The 12991-nt window shown below is 50.2% G+C and overlaps 1 protein-coding gene across 1 annotated transcript in view; it reads left to right on the plus strand.

The window, feature by feature from the left end:
• ITPR1 (inositol 1,4,5-trisphosphate receptor type 1) overlaps positions 1-12991 on the plus strand; it is a 1666678-nt gene that overhangs the window by 994969 nt on the left and 658718 nt on the right. Inside the window, exon 35 of the mRNA XM_086939209.1 lies at positions 11685-11869. Coding sequence (XP_086795335.1) covers positions 11685-11869 — 185 coding nt within the window. The remainder of the gene's footprint in view (positions 1-11684; positions 11870-12991) is intronic.

The following is a 12991-nucleotide window of genomic DNA, read 5'->3' on the forward strand; positions in this document are numbered from 1 at the left end:
AAAAATAAAATGGTGTTTGGGGGCTAGTTACTGTAGGGACAGGTTAACATTACATTTCTACATGTCCTACCTTTAATTACTATGCACCCCACCTTGTGGGCAGCCTGGCCTACATAGTGATTTTACTGATCTTTAAAATGAATGTTTTGAACTGTCAAAAGGATTTATTTTGAAAGGTTGGATTGCAGTGTTTGAACTGCCACAGGCAGGCCACAATGGTCGGCAGTAAGCCATGGTTTATATACCATCACTGTAGCAGATGACATAATGGATGCAGAAGTCCAGTAGTGACACTTGACTTACAGGCCCTGAATCTATTTTGTACCTTATACTAGGGTCTTGTATGCAATTTAAATATACCAATTCGGAATATTCCAATTAAACTGTTTAAAGGTGGAGCACAGGCAGTGTACCACTAGATAGCACCTTTAAAGTGCACAGTTTTTTAACACCAGCAAAAATATAGGTTCCAGCCAAAGATGGAAAAATATGGGGTGGCCACTCAAAAGGCAGATTTCCTACAGATGACAACTGTAGCTTAGGTTAAAATGGGGGAAGCTATTAAATTATTTTTGATTTCCTAACTTGAGTGGTGCAGTTTAAAAATACACAAACTTTGTAAAATAATGGTTTCTGCCTAGTTCTGCTTGATTTATTTTCAGGTCTGCTCCAGATCTGTCATGTGAAATTAGAGGCAGAACAGGAACACATTTGGTAGAAGTTTGTTTTTGAGTTGTATGAAAAGCCTGCCAAAAAAGGGGATGGAAATTGTGCTTTGCTATGTGGGCATAGTCTGTTACATGCCTGAACAGATTTTCTGGCAGAGAAGCCGTTGATGTAAAACTTGACTGCTATGTTCCAAGAAACAAATGTGGCCCAGGAAAAAATAGCCTCTCCCATTCTTCCCCCTCTTCCACTCAAAACAATGGGTGTGACGCCAGGAAAGTGTCATGCCACAACAGTTTAGTCAAAAAGGCTGCAGGTGGCTTCATAGCTTGGACGTGGCCCCTGGACTTTCCCCTGAGTAAATAAAAATCTTCCTGCCCTAGCATGATATTTCCACCTACATTTGGTTAAACTGGCTCACATTTACTAAAGCTCTTTTGCCCTCATCCACTCCACCATAATGCAACCATAAACCGGCGTGCAGAGGGTTTCCAGTGCCCAAAATCCCATTGCTTGCCCCATACAAGAGGACTTAAATCCTATTGCCCACAGCGTGGTTAGGAGTGTGGGCACAGACTTTTCCCAGAAATCTCTTTTATTATCACTCAGGTAATGGCTGCTCTGACTCAGCATTGAAAATGTCCCCAATTATGGACTAACAACCTGTAGTGTGTAACATGGGGAATGGCATGGCCTATTCACCCAGCTGTAGTTTTGAAACAAAGTTGGAGAAATGACTGCTTCCTGGTTAGTAGGATATGAAAGTATTGTACACCCCCCTTGACTTGGGGTAAGTAAAAAATTGGGAGATGACGACTCCTGCCTGTTCATGTACTTAGGAACATTGTTAATCTCTGTGGGTATTGTGTAACCAAAACCTAGTCAGGGCGAAGAATATTAAACCCCCTGAATTTTGGCAGGCCAGAGAAGTTGGAAGCTGCCAGTTTCCTGGCCTTTGTTATGTTATCCGCCATTTATAGCGCGCACAGATACCCAGAAGTGTCGAGACGCAAAAGCCAATTCAAAGGAGACAGGGAGGCGTAGACCGCGGCTGGAAGAATAATTGCAAAGCAAGGTTTTGAACTGCTTTTTAAACAGATTAAGATCGACAAGGAGGTAATCAATATTCCTTTGTGCATATTTATTACCCCCTTGTCTTTATTTGGAAATGCAAGCTGCTCTGCCTTGGGCCAAGAAGCATATTGTTTCCTCCCCGGACCTTTGAGGAAGGCGTTTTGGGGTTGGGAGGTGGGGGCTGCTTTCTGGTCTTTTACCAGCAACCCGTTTTTATTTTTACACTACTCTAATCTTTGGTAAGCAGGCTGGCTAGAGGGAAAGGCCACCAGACAAGCCATCCACAGCAAATAGAGCTACAGAATATTGCTCGTCAATATAATTTGCTTAAAATGCTACTATTTGCCCTTAAATGCCTTTTTGGAAGATAATCTGGTGTTTCTCTTGTCCTTTTGTGTCTTGAGTAGATGGCACTTGTGTCTAAATGGGGCTTCCGTTGCGGCATAATAGCAACTCTGGAAAGGTAGTTTAGGGCATGTAAAGTAGGATTCAGAAAGCAGGCATTATTAATGGAGTACTATATGCCTTGACTTGCTGGTGCTTACAGGAGCTTGTAACGTTTACGGGTGTGAAAAGGAGGAGACTGTAGGGTGGGCACCCTCCAATAGTTTGGTTTCAGTGCATGGAATGATAATGTTGTGTAAACCGTCTTGTCCTGCAGCACATTTGTAGCGAAGTAGTTTGAAAATGTATTTGTACAATCCTAAACTAGTGAGTGAAAAACAGGGCACTTCCCATTGAGGAAACGGGTGAGATGGAGTTAAATGCTTTAACTAAATTGTTTGGGGGTATATTGTGCCTCTGCACCTCCCCGGTCCACCACAGACATTAGCGTGCTGATTGTTGTGTAGGGAGCACTGCTTGGGCCCAGCCGGCATGGACTTTTTCCACTTCCGGTTTGCCATCCTACAGCAGCCATCGTGTAAGGGAGGCCTGCTAGTCTTTCCCTCTCCCTGATTGACGACTTCCTATATAGGCTGCCCATGGCGCGGGAGTGAAGTGGACGTGCCGGCGGCGTGCCAAAGGCAAGCCCATCTGCGCCCGGACGCCGCCAGACATGCTGGTGGTTCCCAGTCATGGGTGCTGAGTTAGTTGGGAGTCTTTAATGTCCATTGGTTTGTGCAGCCGATCATGTGGTCAGCATCAAGGGGTTGTAGCGGAAGGACCTTTCTGCTGTGCAGAATGTGGCTATAGTTTCCACTCTCCATTGTCCCCTACCCCTCCCAGACCTACCATGAAAATGTTACATCTGAATGTCCGTTCCATGGTAAAACACTATATGGAGATCTATGACCTCATTGAGGACGAGTCCCCTGGTGTGTTTTTTTATCACCAAAACTTGGTTGACGGATGCCTCAGTGGCTGAACCTGGCCTCGCTCTTCCCCTGGGGTACAGTATTTGAACCCTCAATAGGGAGTCCAGAGGCAGGGGTATAGCTGTGATCTTTAAAACGTGTTACAGCTGCACGCTCATTGAGGAGGTGGCCGGGTGCGAATGCGCCCGCTTCTCAATCTCCTTTAATGTGCCCACCTCCATCTCTGGCCTACTAGTCTATCGCCCCCCAGGATCCATTTCTGATTTTAAGCCAGCTATTCTCGATGGCGTTAGCTCCCTGGCACTTAAGGCGTCAAACTTTTGTCTCATTTGGGACCTTAACCTTCATTTTGACTATCTCACTGACCCCGAAATCAGCAGCTTGTATGCTGATTTCGCTGCTTGCCAATTAACAGTTGATTGTGGGCCCCCACCCACTCGGCCGGACACTTACTTGATCCGGTCTTTTCCAACATCCCAGCTTTTGGTTAAGACACCTAGCCCGATATGTTGGACTGACCACTTTTTAGTTACTTTCTTCAGCCCGCTTTCCAAGGCCATACCTAGAACTAACCTCAAAGCTACATTGAGACGTTGCTAGCATAAATTTAATATAAAAGATCTGCGTTCCACCCTGGCATCCTCCCCTCATATTTTAGTCAATGATCCCGAAAAAGCTTATAAAGCATTCTGTGACTGGATACTCCATGCTTTAGACTCTTTGATTCCAGCCAAATGGTCAACGGGTCGTTGCTCGAAGTCTAACCCCTGGTTTGGTATCCTCAGGGTTCTGAGACCTATGCCGGGCTTCTTTGACCCATCCACCCTCCAGTTGATAGTCCAAGCCACTATTCTGTTCAGGCTAGACTATACTAACTCACTATCTGAAAGAAACCGGTTAGTATTAGATTCCTTACCTTAGAATATCCCCAGGTGTCAGACTGGATCCGGAAACTTTTGTGTAGCAGTACCCTTGCGTGTCGGTAGGAGTCGTCTGCGGCTCCGCGTCAGTCGTCGCCATCGTTGGCACCGTGATGATGTCGCCGGAGTACTTAGACGCCGACCTCGCACGCTGACGTCAGTTCTTCTTTTTTCCGCGCCAGCAAGCGCTGATCAGGAAAAAGTGGTACCCTTAGTCAATTTTTTACTAACTTTTTCGATCCTTTTTGATCATTTTTCTCGAAGTCTATCGACTCGACGGTGCCGGTAGGGTTGCCCGGGTTTAAACCCTGCGTCGACTGCAACCGACTGATGTCGGTTACCAACCCTCATCGCCGGTGCCTTCACTGTCTGGGCTCCGACCACGATGACAAGTCCTGTTCCGACTGCCGGGCCCTGACGTCCATAGCTAGAAAAGAGCGGTCCCGCAAGCGACTCGAGCTCCGGCAGTTGTCCCGCCCAGCTCGTTGTCCCGGTCCGCGAGGAGGTCAAGGGACCGGTCGCGGGGTCGGAGTCATCATAGCTCCAGGAGTCGTCACCAGTCTTCAGGCTCTAAGTCCTCAGGTAAGAGGTTAGAAGTCGAAGAGGCGTCATTGCTCTTCTGGCGCTTGCACAACGTGGCCGGGGGTTCAGGCGACACCGCCCCCGCGGATCCGCTGGAGCCGCAGGTGTCGCAGCCTGCTCCATGCCCGCCGATCCCTGAGCAGAACGCGACGCCGGAGGAGATCGAGGCGTTCCTCTCGGCCATGAGGTCACTCACTCCTCTGTCGGGTTCCGCGGCGCCTTCGGGCCAAGAGGGCCCAACTGGGTCCCCACGCGGGCCGGGTGCTTCAGCCCCGGTGCTGTCGGGTGCTTCGCCCCGGTGCTGTCTGGTGCTTCGGTGACTTCGGTCCCGACGCCGCAGGGTACCACTGGATCCGGATCCGGGTCATCGCTGGTAGACAATACAACCTAGCCGGCCCCCAGGGTGTCTCCTCCGGTGCCGTCCCAGGACGGCGCAGTGCCTGATCCCACCCTCGATTCGGGTCCGACGTCAGCGCTGTATTCGACGCCGCTTGGAAATTTTTATTTCTATGACCCGGCCCCATCCTTTACACCAGAGTACCAGGTGATGGGTGACGAGGGGGATTGGGAAGGGTCCGAGGACCCTCTGGCACATGAGTGCCAGTCTACTCAGGACTAGGCAGGTGAGCTTGGGGATTCCAGTGGTCTGGACACTTCGCCCGACACTGGTTTAATCTCCCCTCCTACAGTGGCTACGGAGGAGGGGGCTGCCTATAGTGTGGTGCTGACGCGGGCTGCCAAAGCCTTTGTGGTCTTGAGCTCTCCGTCGCGGCCGTGAGGACTAACCTCCTCACTGAGGTCCTTAAACCGCAGGCAAGCTCGGCCGAGCCTTTGCTGCCGTTTGATGAGGCCTTGTCGGACGTTCTTCTGGGCACTTGGTCCAAGCCTGCTACAGTTTCGCCTGTAGATAGGAACGTGGCCAGGCGCCACCGCCCGGCTCCGGGCGACCCTTGCTTCCTGTCCACCCACCCCACCCCGAGAGCCCTGGTCATCCAGGCCTCCAACTCTGACCACATTCCCGTCGGCTTCCCCGATCAGGAATCCAAGAGGTATGAACAGTATGGTAGAAAGATGTTCTCCTCAAGTAGTTTGGGGTTGCCGTCAATCAACACCGAGTGCCTCTTGAGCCGTTACACCCACTCTTGGTGGGACGCTGTCGCGGACGTGCTGCAACAATGTCCGGAGGAGGTCCGGACTAAACTCGCCCAAGCCCTTGCGGAGGGTCAGGATTCAGCACGGTATTCCATCCGGTGTGGACTGAATACCACGGACTCACTGGGCAGAGCGATGGCAACGACGGTGGCGATTCGACGCCATGCCTGGCTGAGGTCCGCCAACTTTTCGTCAGATGTCCAAAATACTTTTTTGGACATGCAGTTTGATGGCCGTCGCCTCTTTGGCGACAAGGCGGACCATGCGCTTGAGCATTTTAAGGACTCCAGGGCTACGGCCAAGTCCTTGGGCCTCTCGGCCACGCGCCAGCAAACGGTCGCCTTTCGTTCCTTTTGTGGCCAAGGAAGGGGCGCCCCCACACGTCCTGCCAGCCACCGTCCGCAGACTTCCATCCAGCGCGATGGCGGACGTGGAAACCGCCGTGGCAGCGGTCGGGGACAATGGCGATGCCAGTCCACTCCTGCCCCTGCAGCATCCGCCTCGAAACCCTCCTAGTCAGAGCTTTCAGGCCCATGTGACTCCGGGGGGGGCAGGGTTCGCCATCACCACCACCACTGGCGCACTGTCACATCGGACAGGTGGGTGCTGCAAATCGTCCGAAGGGGCTACTCCCTCCCCTTCGAGGCGACCCCTCCAGCCATACCACCTTAGTACCACCGCGCGTCGGGGGATCACTTGATTCTTCAACAAGAGGAAGTTATGGCCCTCTTGGCCAAGGGGGCCATCGAGCGCGTTCCTGCGCCAGAAGTAGGGTGTGGCGGTTACTCCCACTACTTTCTGGTACCCAAGAAGGGCAAAGGGGACCTACGTCCTGTCTTGGACCTGCGGAACATCAACAGCTCCCTCCGGAAGGAGAAGTTAGAGATGCTGACTTTGGCTCAGGTCTTAGCTGCCCTGGACCCTGGAGACTGGATGGTAGCGTTGGACTTGCAGGATGCTTATTTCCACATTCTCGTCCTTCCGGCCCACCGGCGTTACCTGCGGTTCACGGTAGGCCACGAGCACTTTCAGTTTACCGTGCTCCCCTTCGGCCTTACCAGCGCCCCACGGGTGTTCGCGAAAGTGATGGCGGTGGTCTCGGCTCATCTGCGCAGGTTAGGGGTGTCTGTCTTCCCCTACCTCGACGACTGGTTGTTGAAGGCGGGCTCGCCCCAGACAGTCGTCGGCCATCTCCAGACTACGGCTGACCTCATGCACCTGCTGGGGTTCTCTCATTCAATGTGCCGAAGTCACACCTGTGCCCCTCTCAGAAGCTCCTCTTCATCGGAGCGGTTCTCAACTCGGGGCAGTTTTGGGTTTATCCTCCCGAACAGCGGGTTCAGGATATTCAGGCTCTGATTCCGATCTTTCAGCTGCTATCCCGAGTCTTGGTCAGGTTGACGCTGCGGCTTCTGGGGCTGATGGCCTCCTGCATTCTTCTGGTGCATCACGCCAGGTGGTGGATGCGGGCTCTGCAGTGGGACCTGAAGTTTCAGTGGGCCCAGCATCAGGGCAACTTGTCCGACCATGTCTTGATCTCAGAGGGCACTGCAAGACAGTTGCAGTGGTGGCTCACGGACCGCGATTGGGTCAGTGACAGATCCCTCTCCTTACCCCAACCGGAGCACGTAGTTGTGACTGACGGGTCCTTCCAGGGCTGAGGGGGCCACATGGGAGAGGCGAGGATCAGAGGCCTCTGGTCTCCGGCGGAGTCCCAGATCCATATTAACCTTCTGGAGCTGCGGGCGATTAGTCTAGCACTGAAGGCATTCCTCCCCAGTCCGGGGGATTGTAGTGCAGGTGTTCACGGACAACACCACCGCCATGTGGTACTCCAACAAACAGGGCGGGGTGAGGTCGTGGACCCTATGCCAGGAGGCTCTGCGCCTCTGGCAGTGGCTGGAACATCAGGGCGTGACCCTGGTTGTTCAACACCTGGCGGGTTCCCTGAACGCCAGGGCGGACGAACTCGGCCGTCGGTGCATGATGGATCACGAATGGGGTCTGAACTCGGACGTGGCGCAAGGCCTCTTTCAGCAATGGGGAGAGTCTTGGTTAGATCTATTCGCCACAGAAGAGAACACGTAATGTCATCAGTTCTGCACGTTGGAATTTCCAAGGTGGCACTTGCTCGGAGATGCTTTTTGTCGCGAGTGGAGCTGCGGTCTGTTGTACGCCTTTCCGCCTATACCACTTCTGCCCAGAGTGCTGAAGATCAGGCACGACCGAGCCCAAGTCATCCTTGTGGCTCCGGACTGGGCAAGAAGATACTGGTATCCCGAGCTACTCAGTACGTCTGTCGATTCCCCCGATTCGTCTGCCTCATCAGGAGGACCTTATGTCGCAGCAGCAGGGGACGGTCCTCCACCCGAACCCGTCCAGTCTCCACCTCCTTGCTTTGAGATTGAGCGGCGACAGTTGGCGCCGTTTGACTTGCCTCCTGAAGGTTGTAATGCGTTTCTGGCAGCCAGGCGTCCCTCCACAAAGTCTGTATACGCCTGCAGGTGTAACAGATTTGTGGCATGGTGCACAGCAAAGGCTGTGGATCCACTCTCTGCCCGTTTTTCTGAGGTTCTCCTCTTCCTCCTTTCTTTTGCCCGGCAGTGCTCTGCTCTGGGCACTATCAAGGGCTACCTTTCTGCCCTTTCCGCCGTCTTGAGGCTACCTGATCAGCCTTCTTGGTTCAAGTCCCCGATTGTAAATAGGTTCTTGAAGTGCATCACTCATGTTTCCCCCTGTTCCTTTCGTGATGCCCCAGTGGGACTTGAACCTTGTTCTGACCTATCTGATGTGCGCTCCTCTCGACCCACTTCATAACTGTCCTCCATCTTCTTACGCTTAAGACTGCTTTCCTGGTTGCCATCACCTCTGCCAGGAGAGTGAGTGAGCTCCAGGCTCTTTCCTCCAAGCCTCCTTTCCTTTGTCCATCCGGACAAGGTTGTGTTGCGTACAAGACCCTCTTTACTGCCCAAGGTAGTCACAGCCTTCTACATCGGGCAGTCCATCACTTTGCCCACCTTCTTTCCGCCTCCGTATTCTTCTAAAGAGGAAGAGCGGCTCCACCGTCTGGACCCAAAACGTGTGCTCTCATTCTATCTGGATCGCACACGCCAGTTCCAGGTGGATGACCAACTCTTTGTTGGTTATGTGGGCGCTAAGAAGGGACGGGCGGTGCACAAACGGACCATCTCTCGATGGGTCGTGTTGTGCATCAAGGCATGCTACTCTTTGGCTAAGTAGGAGCCTCCTGTTGGGCTGAGGGCCCATTGCACTCGGGCCATGGCGGCTACTACTGCCCTGGGCCGCGGAGTACCCTTGCAGGACATCTGTCAGGCAGGTATGTGGGCCTCGCTGCACACGTTCGCAAGACACTACTGCCTGGAGAGCCAAGTCCGGAGGGATGGCTTCTTTGGCCGTTCCGTCCTCCAGGACTTTCTGGTGTGATTATTGGTTTGCAGACCCACCACTGGTGTTGGTATTGCTGGGGTATCTTTTCTAAGGTAAGGAATCTAATACTAACCTGTTTCTTTCAGATGCTCATGTTACTTACCTTCGGTAAGAATATATCTGTAAGAAACAGTAGTTAGTATTAGATTCCTTACCGCCCCACCCATCGAACCGATATCTAGGGTTAAGGTCCTCCCCTTTCAGGGCCCTAGTTTCATGGCACCAGTGTTGGTTTTTATCATGGCTCTGCGTTTCTGGCGCGGAAAGCTGTGTATAAGAACTGACGTCAGCGCGCGAGGGCGGCGTCTAAGTATTCCGACGTCATCACGGCGCCGACGACGGACGCGGAGCCGCAGACGACTCCTACTGACGCGCAAGGTTACTGCTACGCAAAAGTTTCCGGATCCACTCTGACGCCTGGGGAAATTCGAAGGTAAGGAATCTAATACGAACTACTGTTTCTTACAGATATATCGTTTCCGAAGGTAAGTAACTTGTGCGTTAGGAGCCAACAAGGCGGAAGTTACGCGCCTTTCACGGGTCCAGAATGCAGCTGACCGTGTCCTATTGAACGTGCCCCCCTGAACGTCCTCTGCGACGGGCGCACTGCGGCGCCTGCACTGGCTGCCTTTGCCTCAAAGGATTCAATTCAAGGCACTCTACCTGACCTTCAAAATCTTAAAATGGTCTTCCCCTGAGATTTTGTCTAATCTGTTGATCCCCTATGTACCCACACTCCAGTTGCGCTCGGCCGAGCAATTCCTGGCTACGGTCCCCCGGGTGAAGCGCATCAGAGCTGGGGGTCTCTTCTTTCGGTACCTTGCTGCCAAACAATGGAATTCCCCCCCCGGTGCAGATCCGCCAGCTAGATAGCTTTACGGAAAGACAGAAGACTTTCCTATTTCCTACTGTCTAGTTTCTGCGCTCTTCTGGCATGGCTACAAACACCGGGGACGCCTCTTTGCTGAGGCAGCTGTTGCGCTATTCAAGCTCACCTAATAATTGTGTATATGCACATCTTTTTAGTTTGAGCATTAATGTACTTGAGCACTTGCATAGTACTCAACACTTAAGGGGTGCATCTCTGCACATTTTTCAGACTTTTGCAGAAATGTCTAATAATTGTAAGACGCGGAAGGCGTTGAAGGTGTCAGTAGGCATGAGTGAATGAATTACACGATCCTGGGAACAACATTCTCCCTCACTTAAGGCTCACATCACAAATCCTACAATTCAGAAAGGAATGTTTGAGGAAGTACTCAAGTCTTGACCGCTCTTTTGTCCAACAAGTTAACTTCCTGCCACCGGATCTCTATGGTTGGATTCCGTGCAGTTCTCCCTCCTGCCAGTGCTATATGCAGTGCTCCATTGCTTCAGAGCTGGGTTTCTGATAAATGCATTCCTTTACTTCTATCCATACAGGGATTGACTGCTCCTCCATTTGTCCTCCCGAAACAATGGAGGAATGTGCTTGGCGACCTGATGTCAAACAATGAAGGAATGTGCTTGGGGAACTGATGTCAAACAATGGAGCGATATGCTTGGGGAACTGATGTCCAACAATGGAGGAGTGTGCTTGGAGAACTAATGTCAAACAATGGAGGAGTGTGCTTGGGGAACTGATGTCAAACAATGAAGGAATGTGCTTGGGGAACTGATGTCAAACAATGAAGGAATGTGCTTGGGGAACTGATGTCAAATAATGGAGGAATGTGCTTGGGGAACTGATGTCAAACAATGGAGGAATGTGCTTGGGGAACTGATGTCAAATAATGGAGGAATGTGCTTGGAGAACTGATGTCAAACAATGGAGGAATGTGCTTGGGGAACTGATGTCAAATAATGGAGGAATGTGCTTGGAGAACTGATGTCAAACAATGAAGGAATGTGCTTGGGGAACTGATGTCAAACAATGGAGGAATGTGCTTGGGGAACTGATGTCAAACAATGGAGGAATGTGCTTGGGGAACTGATGTCAAACAATGGAGGAATGTGCTTGGGGAACTGATGCCAAACAATGGAGGAATGTGCTTGAGGAACTGATGTCAAACAATGGAGGAGTGTGCTTGGGGAACTGATGTCAAACAATGGAGGAATGTGCTTGGGTAACTGATGTCAAATAATGGAGGAAAAGAATTAGGGTTCCCTGGGATTTTTCTAAATGTGACTAAAGCTCATGGGCCTTTGTCATTTTTCCATGTCTGGGTTTATCCTGTTCCTTGGACGTTTCCTTGAAAATAGTTGGTGTGCTCCAGAATGTAATCTAAATTTAAAAATGTTCTCAAAGTTGTGAAAGTGAATTTCCTGGACAGGAGAATTGAGAGAGTATAAAGCTACCTCATGGTTCTTGTATTCTTTTTTTTATAAACATTTTATTAGAGTTTACAAAACAGCAAAAAAAAAATTCACATCAAGTGATCAGTCCGTAGCAGCAAAATGTATGTCCCTTTCTATATGGCACATACGCAGACCCCTTCCTTTTATGGTTCTTGTATTTGAAGTCTTGACTTTTGTCTGATCTTTGCAGCCAAAGGGCGAGCCATTGCCATACCAGTGGACTTGGACAGTCAGGTCAACAATCTTTTCCTGAAGTCTCACAACATTGTTCAGAAGACGGCTATGAATTGGAGGATGTCTGCGCGCAATGCTGCTCGCCGAGATTCCGTCCTTGCAGCTTCGAGGGATTACAGGAACATCATTGAAAGGTTGCAGGTAATGGCAAGGCGTTTTTTGGTTAGTTTAATCTCTGGGAGCTGACAAGTGCTTACAAGTAATACCGAAGGCTATCCAGGAGGTTATATATGTGAATACACTAGTTTAGATAGGGTATTTCTCCCATTTAGCAGAGGAACCGTTAAATCACTTACATGCCAGTCTGCAGATGTCTAAAGTGCTGGGAAAGTAATGGTTTTTACAATAAGCAATTTTTCTACTTTTCATTTCTCAAAGCATTGCAACGCAAGACATGTTGGGAGAAGGTCTTTGCACCTTCTCTTGCTTTTTTAAACTGCTCTTTAATGTGGTTGTACTTAAAAAGAAAAATGCAGAACACTAACCATTGATAAGTTCTGTACGTTAGGACGTTTTCACCACTATTTATTTTCTCAAGCATTTTGGTTACCTAGGTAGTTTTAGTTTCCGCGGTTTGTGATCTGGTGGACCAGTTTAAACTACTTTTGCTGGGGAGAAGAAAGTCTTTAATGAAGGCATTATCTCGAATTTCGTAACTTGTCCCATTGAGATAGAGAATGTAGGGTTGTATGCAATGTGTCCTCATCCTGTTTTCACGTGCAGGCCTGCATAGTTTTTTTGCTGGTTTAAAGCAACATGGATGTCATTGAAGGAGGCTGGGGAGATGGGTGTCTGTGCTTGTGTGAGATTCCACCTTGTTGCAGAAGGCGATGGTTATTACGGACACGGGTACTAGTCTGTGAACTAACCCAGTTGAAGGCGGATAAAGTAGCTCAGTAGATCAAAGTATAAGACAGTTGGAGAATACTGCACCTACCTGCCAGCGTCATAACCTTTCACTTCCTGCTAGAGAAACAAGCCTGAACCCTCTACCACTGTAACCATGTATACCCACAACCTGTCACAAGCTTGCACAGTTTCCCTGGAGTATCATGAACCTGCCTCATGGCTCACTTTTATGTTTTTGTTTCCTGCAGCACAGTTTGAAGAACCTCTTTGTGTTTGGGTATATGTTTTTCACCTTATTTTCTTTAGCATGTTCTCAGTATGTTGTCTGCTTTGCTTTATCTTTAACCTGTTACAATACATTTTGTTTTATTTTGGTTGTGCTAGCACGATTTTTAATGTTTTACACTGTGTTTC

This window comes from Lissotriton vulgaris, chromosome 9, assembly GCF_964263255.1.
Source record: "Lissotriton vulgaris chromosome 9, aLisVul1.2, whole genome shotgun sequence".
Classification (NCBI taxonomy): domain Eukaryota; kingdom Metazoa; phylum Chordata; class Amphibia; order Caudata; family Salamandridae; genus Lissotriton; species Lissotriton vulgaris.